At 32.5% G+C, this 16,040-nt stretch overlaps 1 protein-coding gene across 1 annotated transcript in view; it reads right to left on the bottom strand.

Annotated features, from left to right (window-relative positions):
• The window catches only part of LOC125071801 (glucose dehydrogenase [FAD, quinone]), a 40,685-nt gene that overhangs the window by 7,435 nt on the left and 17,210 nt on the right, over positions 1-16,040 (bottom strand). Inside the window, exon 2 of the mRNA XM_047682188.1 lies at positions 1,614-1,763. Coding sequence (XP_047538144.1) covers positions 1,614-1,763 — 150 coding nt within the window. The remainder of the gene's footprint in view (positions 1-1,613; positions 1,764-16,040) is intronic.

Here is a 16,040-nt window from a genome sequence, read left to right as displayed (position 1 = left end):
TTTCTAGTCTCTACGCCTTACCGGTTTAAAATGTTCGTTTCAGTATAAGTCACTCAGGGAATTGTTTTTTTTTTGTTCACTTAAATAGGAAGGATCAAAGAATAAAATCCTGTCAAATACTCAAGTAGGCTTTAACAAGCACTTTTGAATCATAATTCTTAAATTCTATATAGTAAGTGTAGCTTCCGGTTCGGTTAGATTCTACCGAGAAGAACTGGCAAGAAGATCGGTAGTTTTATTTTTCAACATTTAAAATACAAAGTTATGCTTTTTACATATATATATATATATACATATACATTTTATTTATTTATTTGTAAAGTTGTAAAAATTTTAGTCCTATACCTAACTGTTAAATCTAAAGCGATTTTAAACATCGGAATTCTGAACATTTATTAAAACAAAATATATTGTTGAATGAATTTCAGATTCAATTTTAATATTTTTAGTGTTGAATATTTTTTTGTTAAAATAAGCTTGGCGATATAAAATGAATTCGCTATGATTCTCGACGATTCGATGTATGTATTTGCATTTTGGAATAGACGTGTATCACGACGTTTGTTCTTTTCTAGTTGGATAGTTCAGTTCAAAGAGTTTATGACCATAAAGTTAACTTTATACTTCTGTATAAAATAATTCGTAAAGTATTTCATTTAAATAATTATAACTAATATTAATTTAAATACTATGAGGTATTTAAGTTAAATAAAAAACTACGTCAAAAGTTCACTTTAAATTGCAAAAGTTTTTTATTTTTGTTACGTAAAATGTTAGAAAGAGTCTTAGATAAAATTTGTAGCAATTAGTAGTTAAGTGAATGATGAATGTCAATTTGTTCAATTAATAATCCAATGTATTTCCTGTTTTAAGTTCGTGACGTAATCGCCTATTTCAAATATTGCATCTTATTTCACGAAACACAATTCTCGAAGTCATCAGGACAGGCAGTGAAACGCCGACCGCTGCCGGCGATGATTTGCGGTTGATTCAAAACTGCCGTGACCCGATAGAGCACTACGTTTGACGTAACATTCTCAATTTTATATATTTTAGATTAAATGATGGTGATAAATATAAATTTGAATATTTTTATTGTTTTTATACACATAAAATATCATATTTTTGTTATAGTATAATACATATATTAAAAATACTGTTTCCAAAACATTCTCAAGTGATTTAATTAGTGTTTGTACGGTTGTAGAAATTCGAGCAAATCAATTAAAATTTGAGAAAAAAATAATTGTTCTTATATGTAAAAAAATAAATCTTTTTTTCCCTTTTTTACTTTCGTTGTAACAACTTGTAAATGTCACTCAGCCTTTTCAGATCAGATTCAGCTATGTAATGTACATTTAGCAATACAGTCAAAAAGCTTGCTCCCTCATACTACTTGTGTTAACGATAACCAAATTTTGAGACCTCATTAACTATGCCATCTAAAGAATTAAACCTAACACTTTTAAAAAGCTTTAATTTTTTTTCTTTTTAAAAGTGTTAGGTTTACTACTATTTTTTTGGTCTATTTTTCCATCGAGTCACGAATGTCTTTTCGACGGCCTCTCAGCGAAAGGCAGTAGCTTATTTGTTGTGTATAAAGTAATAATTACCTGTGTTCTTCCACATGGGTCTTCCAAGTCACATTGGCTTCTGAGAAAAACTTCTAATAATCCCATGAAAAGCATGAAGGCGCCGCCTCCACAGGTGGCGGCCAGCGTCGGGCCCGGCTGCGACATCGGGCAATTGCAGGTTATCGCCATCTGTAATCGCCATAACAGGTTTTTAATAAGTAAATGTCTTTGAAAGTAAAGTTAGGGAAAAACATAAAAAAATTAGCTGAAAGACCAGATGTTATTTGGTTCCAAAATGAATTCCATACAAGTTTTTAAAGTATTTTCAAAAGCTTCTTAATTTTCTATATCAAGTAAGTAAGTTTCAATGTATAATTCTCTGTTTGAACACACTAGCGCTACCAAACGAGGTAAAGGCGATCCGAATTGTTATTTTGTCAAATGCCGATGTTCAGATACCTAATATTAAATTTTGACTTAAAACTATGAGAAACATACTCAAATTTAACTATAAAATCATTCACGCTTGTAGACTTTCAGTCGTATTAAAAATAACAGAAATTATACGGAAATCTCATCGTTCTCATATAGTCAATAGATGAGTGTGCTCGAAAAATTGTATAAGTATGAATTTTATAATATTATCTGTTCCTCTAGCTTAGCATTGCACTCGAAGTGGTTATGATAATAGCCTAAGGGGTAAGGATCATATCGCAAACTTTCACAATGTCCACAATGTTTTTTTTATTTGTAACAACTCGACCACACCTATTTTAAGCGTTATATCTAGAGCATATCAATATATTTATATAATTTGTTAAGCAAACCCTCGCTAACCTCTGTCCTCTATTAACACGATCTTACACTGTCAGTGTATAACATTTCAAGGCGGTATAAGATTGACGGCACTTTCGTAAGTTCTGTTTTTAATCTTCGCCGCGGGCAACGAGTGAAACGACTCACTGCATAATGTACGGAACCTAATCCAAACGTAGGAAGAGACAAATAAACAACTTCGACATTGAATTGACGCAATATCATTGGTCGAAATCTTGAAGCGATCGCGAAGTTGTTACTTGAATTTTTGAAAAATTTGTAAAATTCCAAAATCCACTTTGGATGTAAGTATTACAAGTATATTTATCAAGAGCTGTTTCCTTCTCAGTAAAGTGGTCCTCAATCTTCTCGAAATTGAGATGTGTAGAGGTATAGGAACTCTGATTCAAAGCGTTCCATTTATTTAAAAAAAAAAAAAAAATCGATGTTGAAGATTACTTTACAATAATGATCTAAATTTAAAAGTAGGCATTGATTTAACCTCGTAGGCTTATCGCCATCACAGGGGTTTTAAGGACGCTAAGGTGATATTGAAATCATCATAATGGGTACGCTTATCACAAAAGAACCCTTAGTCGGCTCTTCCATTATAGATTCAGATGAGAATCTCAATCCAGCGCTGCTTTACCACCCGACATTGACACTATCCTTTGCGGCTGATCTTGAACGAGATATAGGTATCATATTTCACTTTACATTGTTCTAATTGCAAAGTGTAATTATTTTTTATTTATAGATAAATCATTTAAATTAAGGATAATAAGGATTTATTTGTATTGTGTACATCAACTATTAGTTGTCTGTCGCGGCTGTGCTCGCGTTTTAGTCGTTGGTAGCATAATTCCTTCCTTGAGGTTTAAGCTCTTCATACCTACATTAGCAGCCTGTAAATTTCTCACTGGTCGGCTCCCTTTGAGGAGAAGGTTTGGAGCATATTCTTAATTCAATTAAACTCAATCAAGTGATTTGGTCGTGGAAAACAGAGCTACCACCGCGGTTATAATATTAGTATATAATTGTTTTTACTTGAGATATTAGTTATCGGTCTAGTATACGCAGACGCGATTTTTCTTACTGACGTTTCGGACATCTACAAATCTTACGTATTTTATATAGCCGCGAGGGTTCGATTGAATTTGACCGATAATTTTCTCTTTTACTCCATTGACATAGTAAGCAATATACTTATATCTAATAAAACATATTTTATAGCCCATGTTATGTTCTGTTTTGAGGTTTAAGCTTACTTTATATCTAATTTAATTCAATTCAAAATGTCAGACAGACAGACCGACTGACAGATTAAATGTCATATAAAAAAAAATCGAAAGGTTGGACACTCGGTTGGTATGAAGTTGTTTTCAAATTATTATGCGTTAAATAAATTAGTGGATCTCCCGCGAAACATTGAAAGATTTGATTTTTGATTGAAGATTTTTTTTGAATTTCGAAACCTATGACAGGTTTCGTTTTGAAACTACAACTCTTTTAAATGATTTTTTGTTTGTCAAAAAGTATTTTATTAGTTCAGGTAGAATGGAAGATTGTCGAAAACAATTTACATTAATTTTGTTTATGTTTTTCATTATTGTTTTTTATACCGATACCTGGAATTAATTTTTTGTTAAGTCGTAACAATTTACTAAATTGCAATCAAGAATCCTATTTATTTTTCTGTACGTCTACGGCTGGAGCTCTTCGAAATGATACCACAAAAGATTTTTTATATGCAGCTATATCTCAAAATCGCTAAAATATATACGCTATTAATATATAAGATTATCAACGTTTGATAATAGTTAAAAAACAATGACTAAATTATTAAAAAATGTGAATTAAACTATAACAATGTAAGTATAAATATTATCATAAATATTATATTAATAATTCTTTAGAGAAAGTGCTTGATTTGTAATATGATTTCTTAGTACGATTTGTTTGTATATATATATTAAAAAAAATCTTAGGGCTTTAAAGCATTAAATCAACCGTGCGAAGTCGTTACGAGTAACTACTCTCGTATAAGTAGAGAGTGCGTTTCTATCTTAACATATCTTTGAAAAGTCGTTTTCTGTTCCCGTCAATTCCAATGACAAAGATAAAAGATAGTTATCTAACTTGTTCAGTTTTTGCGTTCGTTAAGTACGCCTTAATTACGTACAAGGTCGATTCTATGTGATTAAGTTGATTTTATGTTTGCTCGGGCGAATATTGAGGTCTCTATGGTATTTTGTAATCTGTATATTTAATCAATTTGTAACCGAGTTGTTATTGTAACTGATAATTAATCATTTATTGTGTATTATATATTCTATGTATTTATATTTATGGTATTAAAGTAATACAATAATTTGTTATTGCGAAATATACCTATATTTTAAAATACAACAAAAAGAGATCTATTGGGGCAATTTTTAAAATTGTATGCTGGTATATATTCGTTCTACAAACCGGAAAGTTAACGAATATTCCGTACAAATATTCCTCCTCTGTCAGTAGAATATATAGTGTGTAGTTTAAAATAATGAAGGTAGACTTATATGAAATATATTTTTTAATGATATAATTCGGCGGACGAGCAATGGACTGATGGTAAGCGGTCACCATCGCCCATAGACAATGGCCAATTAAGAAATATTAACCATTCCTAACATCGCTAAACGCTATATATACTATACTGCTAATAATACTGAGTACTGCTGTTCTGCGGTAGCATATCTGATGAGCGGGTGGTAGTATCTAGCCGAGCTTGCACAAAGCACCAAACACCATGAACCGTCAGTACTAGTAAAGTCTTGTGTATTATATTTTAAGAGGAGCTTCAAATAATTACAGTAGCGTCGGCGACAAAAGCAAAGCGACACGACGGAGCTTTATTACAGCCACGAGGCATTGCGGGGCTTTTAGCTTTTAATATGGTAGAGCCCGATTTAAGTTATTTTTTAAATTTCGATTCAGTTAAAAAAAAAAAGACTTTTTATCTTTGCAAGTATATCTTCTATTGCATCTTGCGCCTTAACTCTCTGTACGACTGGAGAGAGTTAAGGCTAAGGAGAGAGACACCGATGAGTGTGTGAGTGAGAGAATAGATTGGACCTGAATCTGCAGACTCAGTGGCGGCACGCGAAAGGCTGTTGTGGTCGAAATCAGTCATTACTATATTAATAATTTGCATTCGAAAAAAAAATTATTAGATATCGGAACAGTGGTTGAAAATATTTGGTAGATTTTTATATAACCCCAAAAGGAGCATAGAGGAGTTAACTGCTGATAGGAATTATGTGTTTAACATAAAAAAAACCCCTATTTCGTAACACACCCATGGTGGTTGGCAGTGGCGGATTCGATACCTTGGCTGCTCAAGGCTTATGAAAGTTTACCGGCACCTACTTCCTGTAAAGTACGAAAATTTAAAGGATGTATAAGATATACATCCTTTGAGCATTCAATTAAGTCTTTTTGCGAGGTACTATGGTCAGATTGTCGAGTTTTAAAATGTCAGTTCTCAGATTGACGACTACAAAAACAAATCTGACCAATAACCAAGTTATCCTGCCTCCTGAATATTGCCGCTCAGACCAGATTCAGGCCTGGTCTGGTGACTGGTCTGTATCCTACGCTAAAAGAGCACACGTCAATCTTTATAATAATAAACGCAGCGCTATTATGAATTATTGACATCAACGATAATAATTTCAAGTTTTTAGATGTGAGATATCGCAGCAAAAACCGGATCTATTTATCAGCTGATAATTGTAGATTGCCCAAACGTTTTGCAAAATGTTATGTGGTTTTAATACTTGTGTCGATGTGTTTAAAATTTACCGGGTCAAGGTAATTACGGGGTATTTGAGTTAACGTATGTTACTGTAGCTTACTGAGTACCGAGACGGCACAGTGGTTAGACCACGTCTACTTTAACTGATCTCGAGCTCAGGAAAATGTCGTGATGGTATTCGATGGTATGACGTATGTGTCGTTTGAAAGTTTTTCAACCCGTATTGGAGTAATATATAATAAGACTTTTTAAGGGGAACCTCATTGCTGGGTTAAGACCTCACTTAACCCAGCAATGAGATATTTACCGGTTGATAATTTTATAGTTTACTACCTATTTCATTTGATGTGTCTAAACGAAGTTTATCTTCTAATCATTGCGAAATTTCATGACTTAAACTGAAAGCTTTACGGTTTATGGTAGACGCAATCGACGGTACGTAGTTTTTGAGATATGACTAGCTAGTTGTAAAGATCTAGTTGACAATCAGCATCAGCATTTAATTTGTATACTTAAGGCGTAGAGAAAAGTAATTAGTCAATTTTAGTGTTGATTAATACATAGATAAAATTGAAAATATATCTATATGTAAAACTTTCCTTTTTCATACCTATTTAAATCAAATTTATTAACATAATAATTATTTACATCAACGCCTTAATTATATACGACTGACTGCGTAATGGCAGCAAGAATGCCAGCAGCATTTCCGATCCTCTTTTATTAATTATAATATAAAAATAAATATTTTACTACTATGAACATGATAAATTAGTTTCGTCAAATCTAAATAACTAGACCGATATAAAATAATTTTATAATTAATATTTAATAATCGCACTGCACTAAATAACTCTAAAATTATTCCTAGTTATTTATTTCAAGCGCCATAACTATCTATAAAAACGACTTTTGCCTAAAAATCATAAATATAATTGTATTTAAAATTACCAAAGGCGATTACTTTCCAATTATATTTTAAACTTAACCATAAATTATTCAACACAAATTATAATTTTTAGACCAATGAACTGTCAATTTCGACCTCTAAGAAGTTGAATGAAATAAACTAGGTCGATTTACTCGTAACACAATTACGCCCACGCTTTAAAGATTACGTAAAAACGCTATTAGATTATATTCTTGTGGATAATAACGTTTTATTATGAAAGTTAGAACACTTTATGTCATTTTCTTTTAAACAACTCATTAATTCGATCAGCCAGCGAAACGACAGTCACTCTTTCTCGATATTCTTACTGGGATTGCGTAAATCGATTTTTTTTTAAGATTAATATTAATAATCTCTTCAATGAATTTCATTTCTAATTTTTTTTGTGACAGAAATTTAAACCATAAGAGTTTTTCTGTCTAAATATAATTTTAATATTAATGATTGTTAATTAATAATTTCGTGCAGGTCTACGATCGAAATCTAACCACAATTATACATCATTAAAAAATAATGTTTATTAGTCGACAAAATCTTATCCTCAAAATTCGTAAACATATTGGAGATATTTCGATATTAAATCCATGAAATTCAAGACATGACAGTTCAACGGGTGGCCATGTTGGACGTTTACAGGTGCGTTCAGAATTTTGTCTAAGTAATGATTATTGTTAGTTTTCACCAACTACAAATAAATATATAGATGTTTGATAATCAAAATATTATTTATAAAAAATATATAGTTAATGATATTATATATGACGTATTTGTTTAGTTTTATTTAATTCACCCTAGCGAAGACGGGTTTTTTATTTATTTATTTTATTTTTATTTATTTCGACTAATAAAAATAAAATAATTTTTTTATCTAGTTGTTAAGTAATTAAATGTAGTGTTAGTGCACAGATAATGTAAACGATATAATTGTAAGCAATTTTTAAATACTTTAATATAATTATTAAACTTATTATATAAACTTTAATATAAATTATATACATTTTTATAAATCCCGCCAAAATATTTTTTTTTCTTAAAAATAATATATTCGCTAGCGACCGGTAAAACAAAAACAAAAATTTATTTCATAAAATAAACAATTAATAGTTGTTTTGAACGACAAGGAAATATCAGGGTTAACTAAGCAAGAACTTATATGTAAAACATGGCGACTTGTGGTCTAACCAGTAGTTTTACGGAAATGCAGCGGTTTCCAAATCAAGCGTGCGTTTACGAACATTCGGTGCGCTCTGACACGCTCCATTATCACGTACGACACGGTATTTTGTGATGTCGGCGAGGAATGTTATGCAATTAACGCCATTAAATATATATCTATATTTAATAAATTAATATTCAAAATTATTTATTATTTTGTTACATTATACAATTTTATACGATATAAAAGCTTGCCATACGAGATACTGTCGACCATAACGACAGTACTATGCAAGCCCAGTATTATAAATGTCAAAGTCAAAATCCTTTAATTCATGAAGAAGCGATGCACTTGTTGTCAAAAATTTACCACCGATTTGTTAATAAACACCTAGTACTTGAGAAGAACTGGCGATAGAAACTCAAAATATATAACATATTTTGCAACATTTTATATACATCAATGTAGTGGACTGTAATTGCTTATAATAGGCTTGTTTCCACTAATAATAAATCGGATGGCTTTGAGTTTCTAATGATTAACCATGATAATTAGTAAATAAAAAAACAACTTTTCTACAAAAATAATAAAAGATTAATTATATTTTTGGAAAATAAAATCGACAAAATGAGGCATTTAATCACGTGACATTAAACACCAATCAGAGTTGCGTGACGTCACACCTCGCGAAACAAGCGCGGAACGCTACGTTGTTGCTATCAATTATCATTATGGCAGATAAACTGGGGGTACTACTTGGTTCTGGATCTTTCAAACACTCTGCGATTATTGACAAACTTTGTTTTTTCAACATATATCTTCTTGGCATTCGAACTTCGTTGGTATACAACCTGGTTTCATGCGCACTTGTGTCTTTACCCATAATATGATACTCTGTATAATTAGTCATATCATTTGGCAACTAAAAACATAAGAAGAGTTTGAATTATTACATTTTATAAAACGAAAATAATATTTTAACTCAAACAAATTATAAAGTCCTATTCTAGTCCTAACATTTTATAGGTTATGTGTAATATATTATATTTGCTAAATTCATTTCTTTTACGATACATTTATAACTAGATATATAAAGTTGTATTTAATACTTACATCGAAATGATCTTCACAGAAATAAATTGTGGAATTAGTTGACAAAATAAGAGCATCTTGCCTCCATGCCATTTTTAAGCACTTTATTCGTATTTATTTATTGTTTGGTACGTATATGAATAATTTGTCTGACGTTTTTATCATTGTACTTTCACATTGGGGCACCATACAGTATTTATAATACGAGGAATTCATTATTTATTAAAAAACACAATTGACTGTCATACACAAACACGGCTGTTTCGCGAGGTGTGACGTCATTCAAGACGCCATGACAGTCTTGGCCTTTTTCGCGGTCAATTTCAAGTTCATTTCTAAAAACTCAAAATACTAACATAAAAAACCTATTTTTCTTAAAATAGTATATTTTTGGGGTGAAATAGATGCTAAGCTATACTTTTAAACTAATTTCCAAATTTTGTCAACTAGCCTATTGTGGAGATTTGGACTTAATGTGAACAACATCTTAGTAATGCCAAATTATAATTGAATGCATATACCAAATTTCGTGTCAGGGTTTGAAGCCAGTCCTAGGTGTTGAATTGGGTCAAGCTTACCATAAAAATACGTTGTCATCAGAACTGAACTAACAGGTAAAAGTTCAGAAACCTGGAATAAGTGCAAAATATGACCAAAACAAACTAAAATTCAAACATTGCAAGTGAAATAAAAACTATTAAATGAATAAAATATTTATAAAATACTTCCGAGTGTCTTGCCGGTTATTCTCCGTAGGATCTATATTCCGATCCAGTGGTAGCTTTAACTTTAATACATTTCTGTAATATAATAATTTAAAAGTGCTTGTAAAAGCCTTCTTGAATCAAATATATTTTGAATTTGGTAAAGTATATTTGGATTGACCATGGGTTAAGCATTTTCCGACGAACGATTTCTGCCAGTTGACTCTGCTGTAAGCCACACAAATAAAAACTTCGTTCAAAATAAAAATTTGCTGATTAGGCCTTTGATACTATATTCATCAACGAATAAACGTAACGTATTTGATTATAGTAAATTTTTAGAATTGCATAAAGATTTCTAATATGGCAACATTAATATCCAATAACACAAGAATAGTAGCTGCCGTGATAGTACAAATAATTGCTACAAAAAATTATGTCTTTGCCCCATTCGCTGTTGAAACACTTGGACCTTGGAGTAGTAGTGCAAAAAGCTTCATTAAAAGTATAACACCTCGCCATATTGCTGGTGACAGGAAGGCTGGTTTAATTTTTTTGCCCAGAGGATCGGAATACCGATTCGACGGGGAAATAGCTGCTAGCATTCTTGCCACCGTTCCACGCGATCAAAATTTATACAGTAACTATTTGTAATTCATATTTGTATATATTTAGGGACTTAATGATAAAATAATTCTTATGTAATAAATAATGTATATCTAATTACTAGAAATTTAGTTTTATAATTAGGTCGGACGACCTCCGTGGTCGAGTAGTGTGTACACCGGTTTTCATGGGTACGCCACTCCGAGGTCCCGGGTTCGATTCCCGGCCGAGTCGATGTAGAAAAAGTTCATTAGTTTTCTATGTTGTCTTGGGTCTGATTGTTTGTGGTACCGTCGTTACTTCTGATTTTCCATAACACAAGTGCTTTAGCTACTTATATTGGGATCAGAGTAATGTATGTGATGTCCAATATTTATTTATTTATAATACATTTTAAGTCTTATATAAAAGCTAGCTAGTCGAGCTATTAATTTGAAGTATCTTAAGTTTTATTAAATTGCGCCCACGACAGTCAATCTCAAGAAGTTGACGTAGAACGTATTTTAGTGCACAAATATGTGCGCAAACAAAGGTAGGTACTCTTTATAATCCCTCACTCTCTGTAATAATAATAATAAAATATGTATGTATTTTGTGACAAAATCTATTGACATACATCATTTTTTAAATAAAATTAATATTATATAATATTTTAATTAACGTTGACAGACGTATGAGGTCAATAAATTTAACTCGTTATTATTATTATTTTTCAAAAGGATTTGGTATTAAGACCTGGATGTAAGCAGCGCCTTCATCGTGAACGTGCGACCTCAGCAATTAGTTTCGATAATCATAGTTTTAGCGAGGCATTGACTATTTCAAATTATATATATGACGTATATGGTCTCGTAATAACACGGTAAATACCGTGATTTCACACGATTACACGTGATTTCCGATGCACAGTCACTTCTAACTTCTACTGATTTTCTCTCGACGTGTTTGAACCCAGGACAAAATAATCTGCAGTCTTATATCTATCCACTGGACCAACGAGGCGATAATTCGTTACATATATTACTTCCGCAAATACACACACTAATGGAAATGAACTTAGGGTTTACGCAGTGAAAGTAGAGTTGTATAGGTACATAGTTCATCAACACCAACGAAGACCTAACGCGTCGTAAATAGCGCTTGCTCTCGTTAGCAATATATTTTAACAACTGTTGTGGTCGTGATTCCGTCTGTATGGATGTAATTTATTTGTACACAATGAGTTAAGAACATTGGTTTCCATATGAAAGGATGCACGCCGATAATTGAATGGAGGGGCGCGCCTTCCTGTGTGAACAGATCTATACTACGAATACAACCAGAGTTAATAATTCTATCATTGTCACACGAGTTTGTACGTGTGTCAATCTTGTACGACTCGTGCAGTACGATCGCGTTCGGTCGTGAGGCTCGTGACTGAAATAATCTATATCATGAAATGTCTTTAACCTTTTGAATTGTTTCGCGCGATTTGTCTTTTGATGTTAATTGGCACGCCTTAGGGTGATCGATTTGCATGCCGTGACGGTAAACGGTACGACGCTCTCTTAAGCCGTCACGCCTCCTCTCTGCTACCGCTCTCTACTCTCTTGTGCGTTCGGGGCGCGTTTACTATATACTATTTTAAAAGTGTTTTTATTTAATGACAGATATTTAAACAGGTTTTTTTTTTAATACGGACTTAAATAAACATTCATTATCAAGGCATATGCATAGATAGATAAGTTATGTTCTATTATTAAATTAAAAATGTAACTTTGGAACATTATATATATTAGTATTGGGAATAATACATTTTTATTTTGTGACAATTTAGGTATTTAAGAGTAATCTTATTTATATATAGATATATACATATAAAAGTCACTCTTACCGAATATCATAAATGAAGCGTATTTTGTACGCTGCGATATATTTGCAATCACAATATTTTTATACTATTGCCAGTCATATATTTATACAACATCCTGCCATTAAGTTGTTACCTAAGTACTGGGTCGTCAAGACAGTTCACGGATCTCTAAGGGCAAACTAACGAGTCTCGAATCACGAACGGATTTGCTATTCAACGGGGAAATGCTGGTAGCATTAGTGCCAGCATTCCACGCGGTCATGATGATATGTACTGTAGTTTTTTTTAATTTTTATTCGTATATAGTTAAGGCTTTAATGTTAATAATTCTTATGTAAATAAAAGTTTTTACTAACAGCGGAATGAAAAGTCAAGATACCGAATAAAATGCTTTAAGAATTACATAAATTCTTTATATAAATACATTGCTGTATTGTTGCATATCGAGAGTCCACTATCGATAGACTATTGATAGACTATCGATAGTTATGGTGATAGAGATAGTATCACGTGTCAATACTATCGATAGTTTCAATAGTATCACTGCTACCAACAGTATTGCTTACGGAGAGCTATCGATACTATCGATAGTACTATCGATATCCTGAATAGTTTTCGAGGTACAACTATCGATAGTCAAATTATCGACAGTTCTGCAACGCTGCATTGCTGTACGTGTGTATATAACTGAACTTCATTGATTTTATCTATGTTAAATAGACTTTAAAAGCTGAGAACGAGTCGAATTATGGTCAACAGGTGTTGACAACTTTTGTGTGTATTTGAGTGGATCACTGGATGATTTAGATTGATTGTAGATGGCGCTGCGATTGGTTAAATACAACCATTATTGAACCCGGACGAGGTCAGATCGGGTGGCCAGTGTTCTTATAAATCCATCATAAATTAGATCTTTCAGGCGTTGTCCCGGTAGCATGCGAAAGTTTTTCAGTGGGTATACCGGTGTAGTATAGCGCATCAGGCGTCTTAGGTACCAGCGAGTCCCACATACACCCCCATTTCATGTGGTTGAAACGCTTGACGCATATTTCGAGACGAGAAAAAAAGTCCTGTCAGGCGTCCGTGTTTCGTTTAACTTTTTTGTGATGCAAATTTGTGGCTTCGTTGTTCTAATAACAAATACATATTTTATTTTGTAATATTTTGTATTGTTTTGTTTGTGCTGAAGCACATGGAACAAAACATCTAATTTGTTTTGTTGACGGTCGTTTGGAAATTAAGAAGGTTTGGTCAACATTTCCTACAAGGCCAACAGGGCGTGATCGTGTACTTTCCTAAATAAAAAAATAATTTTCAGATGCAAACTATTAATGATATATTATTTAATCATATAACTTTATACAATACAACGATATTCAAGTGATTATACTAATGAGTAAATTGAATGCCAACCGGTCTTGAACTATAGTTCAGGCGGTGATTTTAAATTAATAGCTTAATAGCTATAATTGAATTTAATTTCAACATTTTTTTTAGTCCTTAAGACCTTTTAGATATTTTCGTGAGGAGTTGCAGTCATGGCGAATTCTTTATAATTTTGAATATATTTGAACAATGAATCTCGATCTTATCTCGTAAACCTGGGAAGTGGGCCACGGGAATGAACGAACTGAATTAACTTTTGTTCGTTTCATATTCTTTTAGTCACCTCTTGAATTCGCTGGGTTATTTGTCATCTGTAATTTTTGTTATCTAAAATAACATAAATATGGTTATGTAATTAATCTTAATTTTGTTATGTAATTATAAGTGTATGTATGTGGGTGTATAATTTACATATAATTTGTCTAATTTAATTGCAAGTGCGAACTATATCCGATTATTGGTTTTTTTTTATGATATCGGTATGCGGGCGAGCAAATGGGCCATCTGAGGGTAAGGTCACCACCGCCCATAGACAATGGCATTGAAAGAAACATTAACCATTTCTTACATCACCAATGCGCTGCCAACCTTGGGAACTAAGATGTTATGTCCCTTGTGGCTGTAGTTACACTGGCTCACTCTCCCATCAAACCGGAACACAACAATACTGAGTACTACTGTTTGGCGGTAGAATATCTGATGAGTGGGTGGTATCTATCCAGACGGGCATGCACAAAGCCCTACCTCCAAGTAAAGTTGTGTTGTGTGCACTAAATAAAAAAAATATGGATAATATATACAGTTCCAAATAGCTCAGTTTTATACACACATTCCACCTTTTTTCGATTATCTTACCCTAAGTATATATATTTGGAGTCAGCTCAGTCTGTAAGATACAGAAACAAACCAAGCCTGACTTCAATTTAGATGATAATTTTTACTTATTTGCTAGGGCTCTGATCATAGAAGACACACAAACATTAATACATAGTGTCCTTTGATACATTTATAATAAACTAGAATAAAAAATTAAAGGTTGGCAACTCAAGAAGCACTTATATTTCGCGACAGATTTTATTTTTAAGTTTATAACGACTAATACTGACTACACCACTGATTTAGAGATTTACGTAGATTACTATAATCTTGAGCGCGCCGTGACCGCAGAATCAGGTGCGATTAACCGAACTATCGTATCATTAGCGTTGTTAAAATAATTTTGCCATATTACAGTAAAGCCTCTATGTGCCTTTATGTGGCACCGACAAGCTAAATATATTATTTTTTATTTATAAATAATTACGTATATTTGTGCATTCCCCCTACCTTCCCTTCATTTTTCTATAATTAAATGTTACTAAATTATCTAATCTGTTAATTCTTAAGTTAGTTAAGTTATTTGTTTTTTAAATAAATAACATATTATTAAATAAAAAAAAATGTTTTTAGCGATGGACTATTTGCAGGCAGCGATATAGTGTATCCGCGACAGACCGCAGAGATTCGGAGTACACTAAGTCAATTCTTTGGCAGTTTACTTAACATATATATGACATATCAAATGTTAAGGGCCTTTAATCCTGGTCACTTTAACAATTGACTCTGAACGAAATTACTATTAAAAGCATTATCAATTTGTCTTAGGCATTGCGCAAACCGACAAACCGCAACCGTACTTTGCCGACAACAGACAGCGCAATTTATATAATGACGAATTATTTTCGACGATATGCCAAATTTTGCGGACAAAACCTGCGCAGCAGCGAATTGTGATACCACATACATGGAACCTGAAACCCAGTCTCATAGAGCAGCCCGAGAGAACGCTTGGAGAAATATTATACCATTATAATAATAATAGGTGTATTTAGTATTAATGCATAGATTGGAACGTTATTTCTTGTAAATGATACGATTTTGACGTTTGACACTTCACTTCTCGCGGGGGCCGAAGTAAAATAATAGGCCATACTTCTTTGGAGAAAGTTGAATCTTATTTCACTACGCTGTTCCTATACGTCCTGATATAAATGTGGCAGATTTTGATGCAGGTTTTCTTACAAGCTTTTCCTTCACCGTGAAGCAAAATATTTGTGCTTGACA

The sequence above is a fragment of the Vanessa atalanta genome, chromosome 20 (assembly GCF_905147765.1).
Source record: "Vanessa atalanta chromosome 20, ilVanAtal1.2, whole genome shotgun sequence".
Lineage (NCBI taxonomy): Eukaryota > Metazoa > Arthropoda > Insecta > Lepidoptera > Nymphalidae > Vanessa > Vanessa atalanta.
Note: the sequence above shows the minus strand (reverse complement) of the source record. Positions and strands in the feature narration are given on the sequence as shown.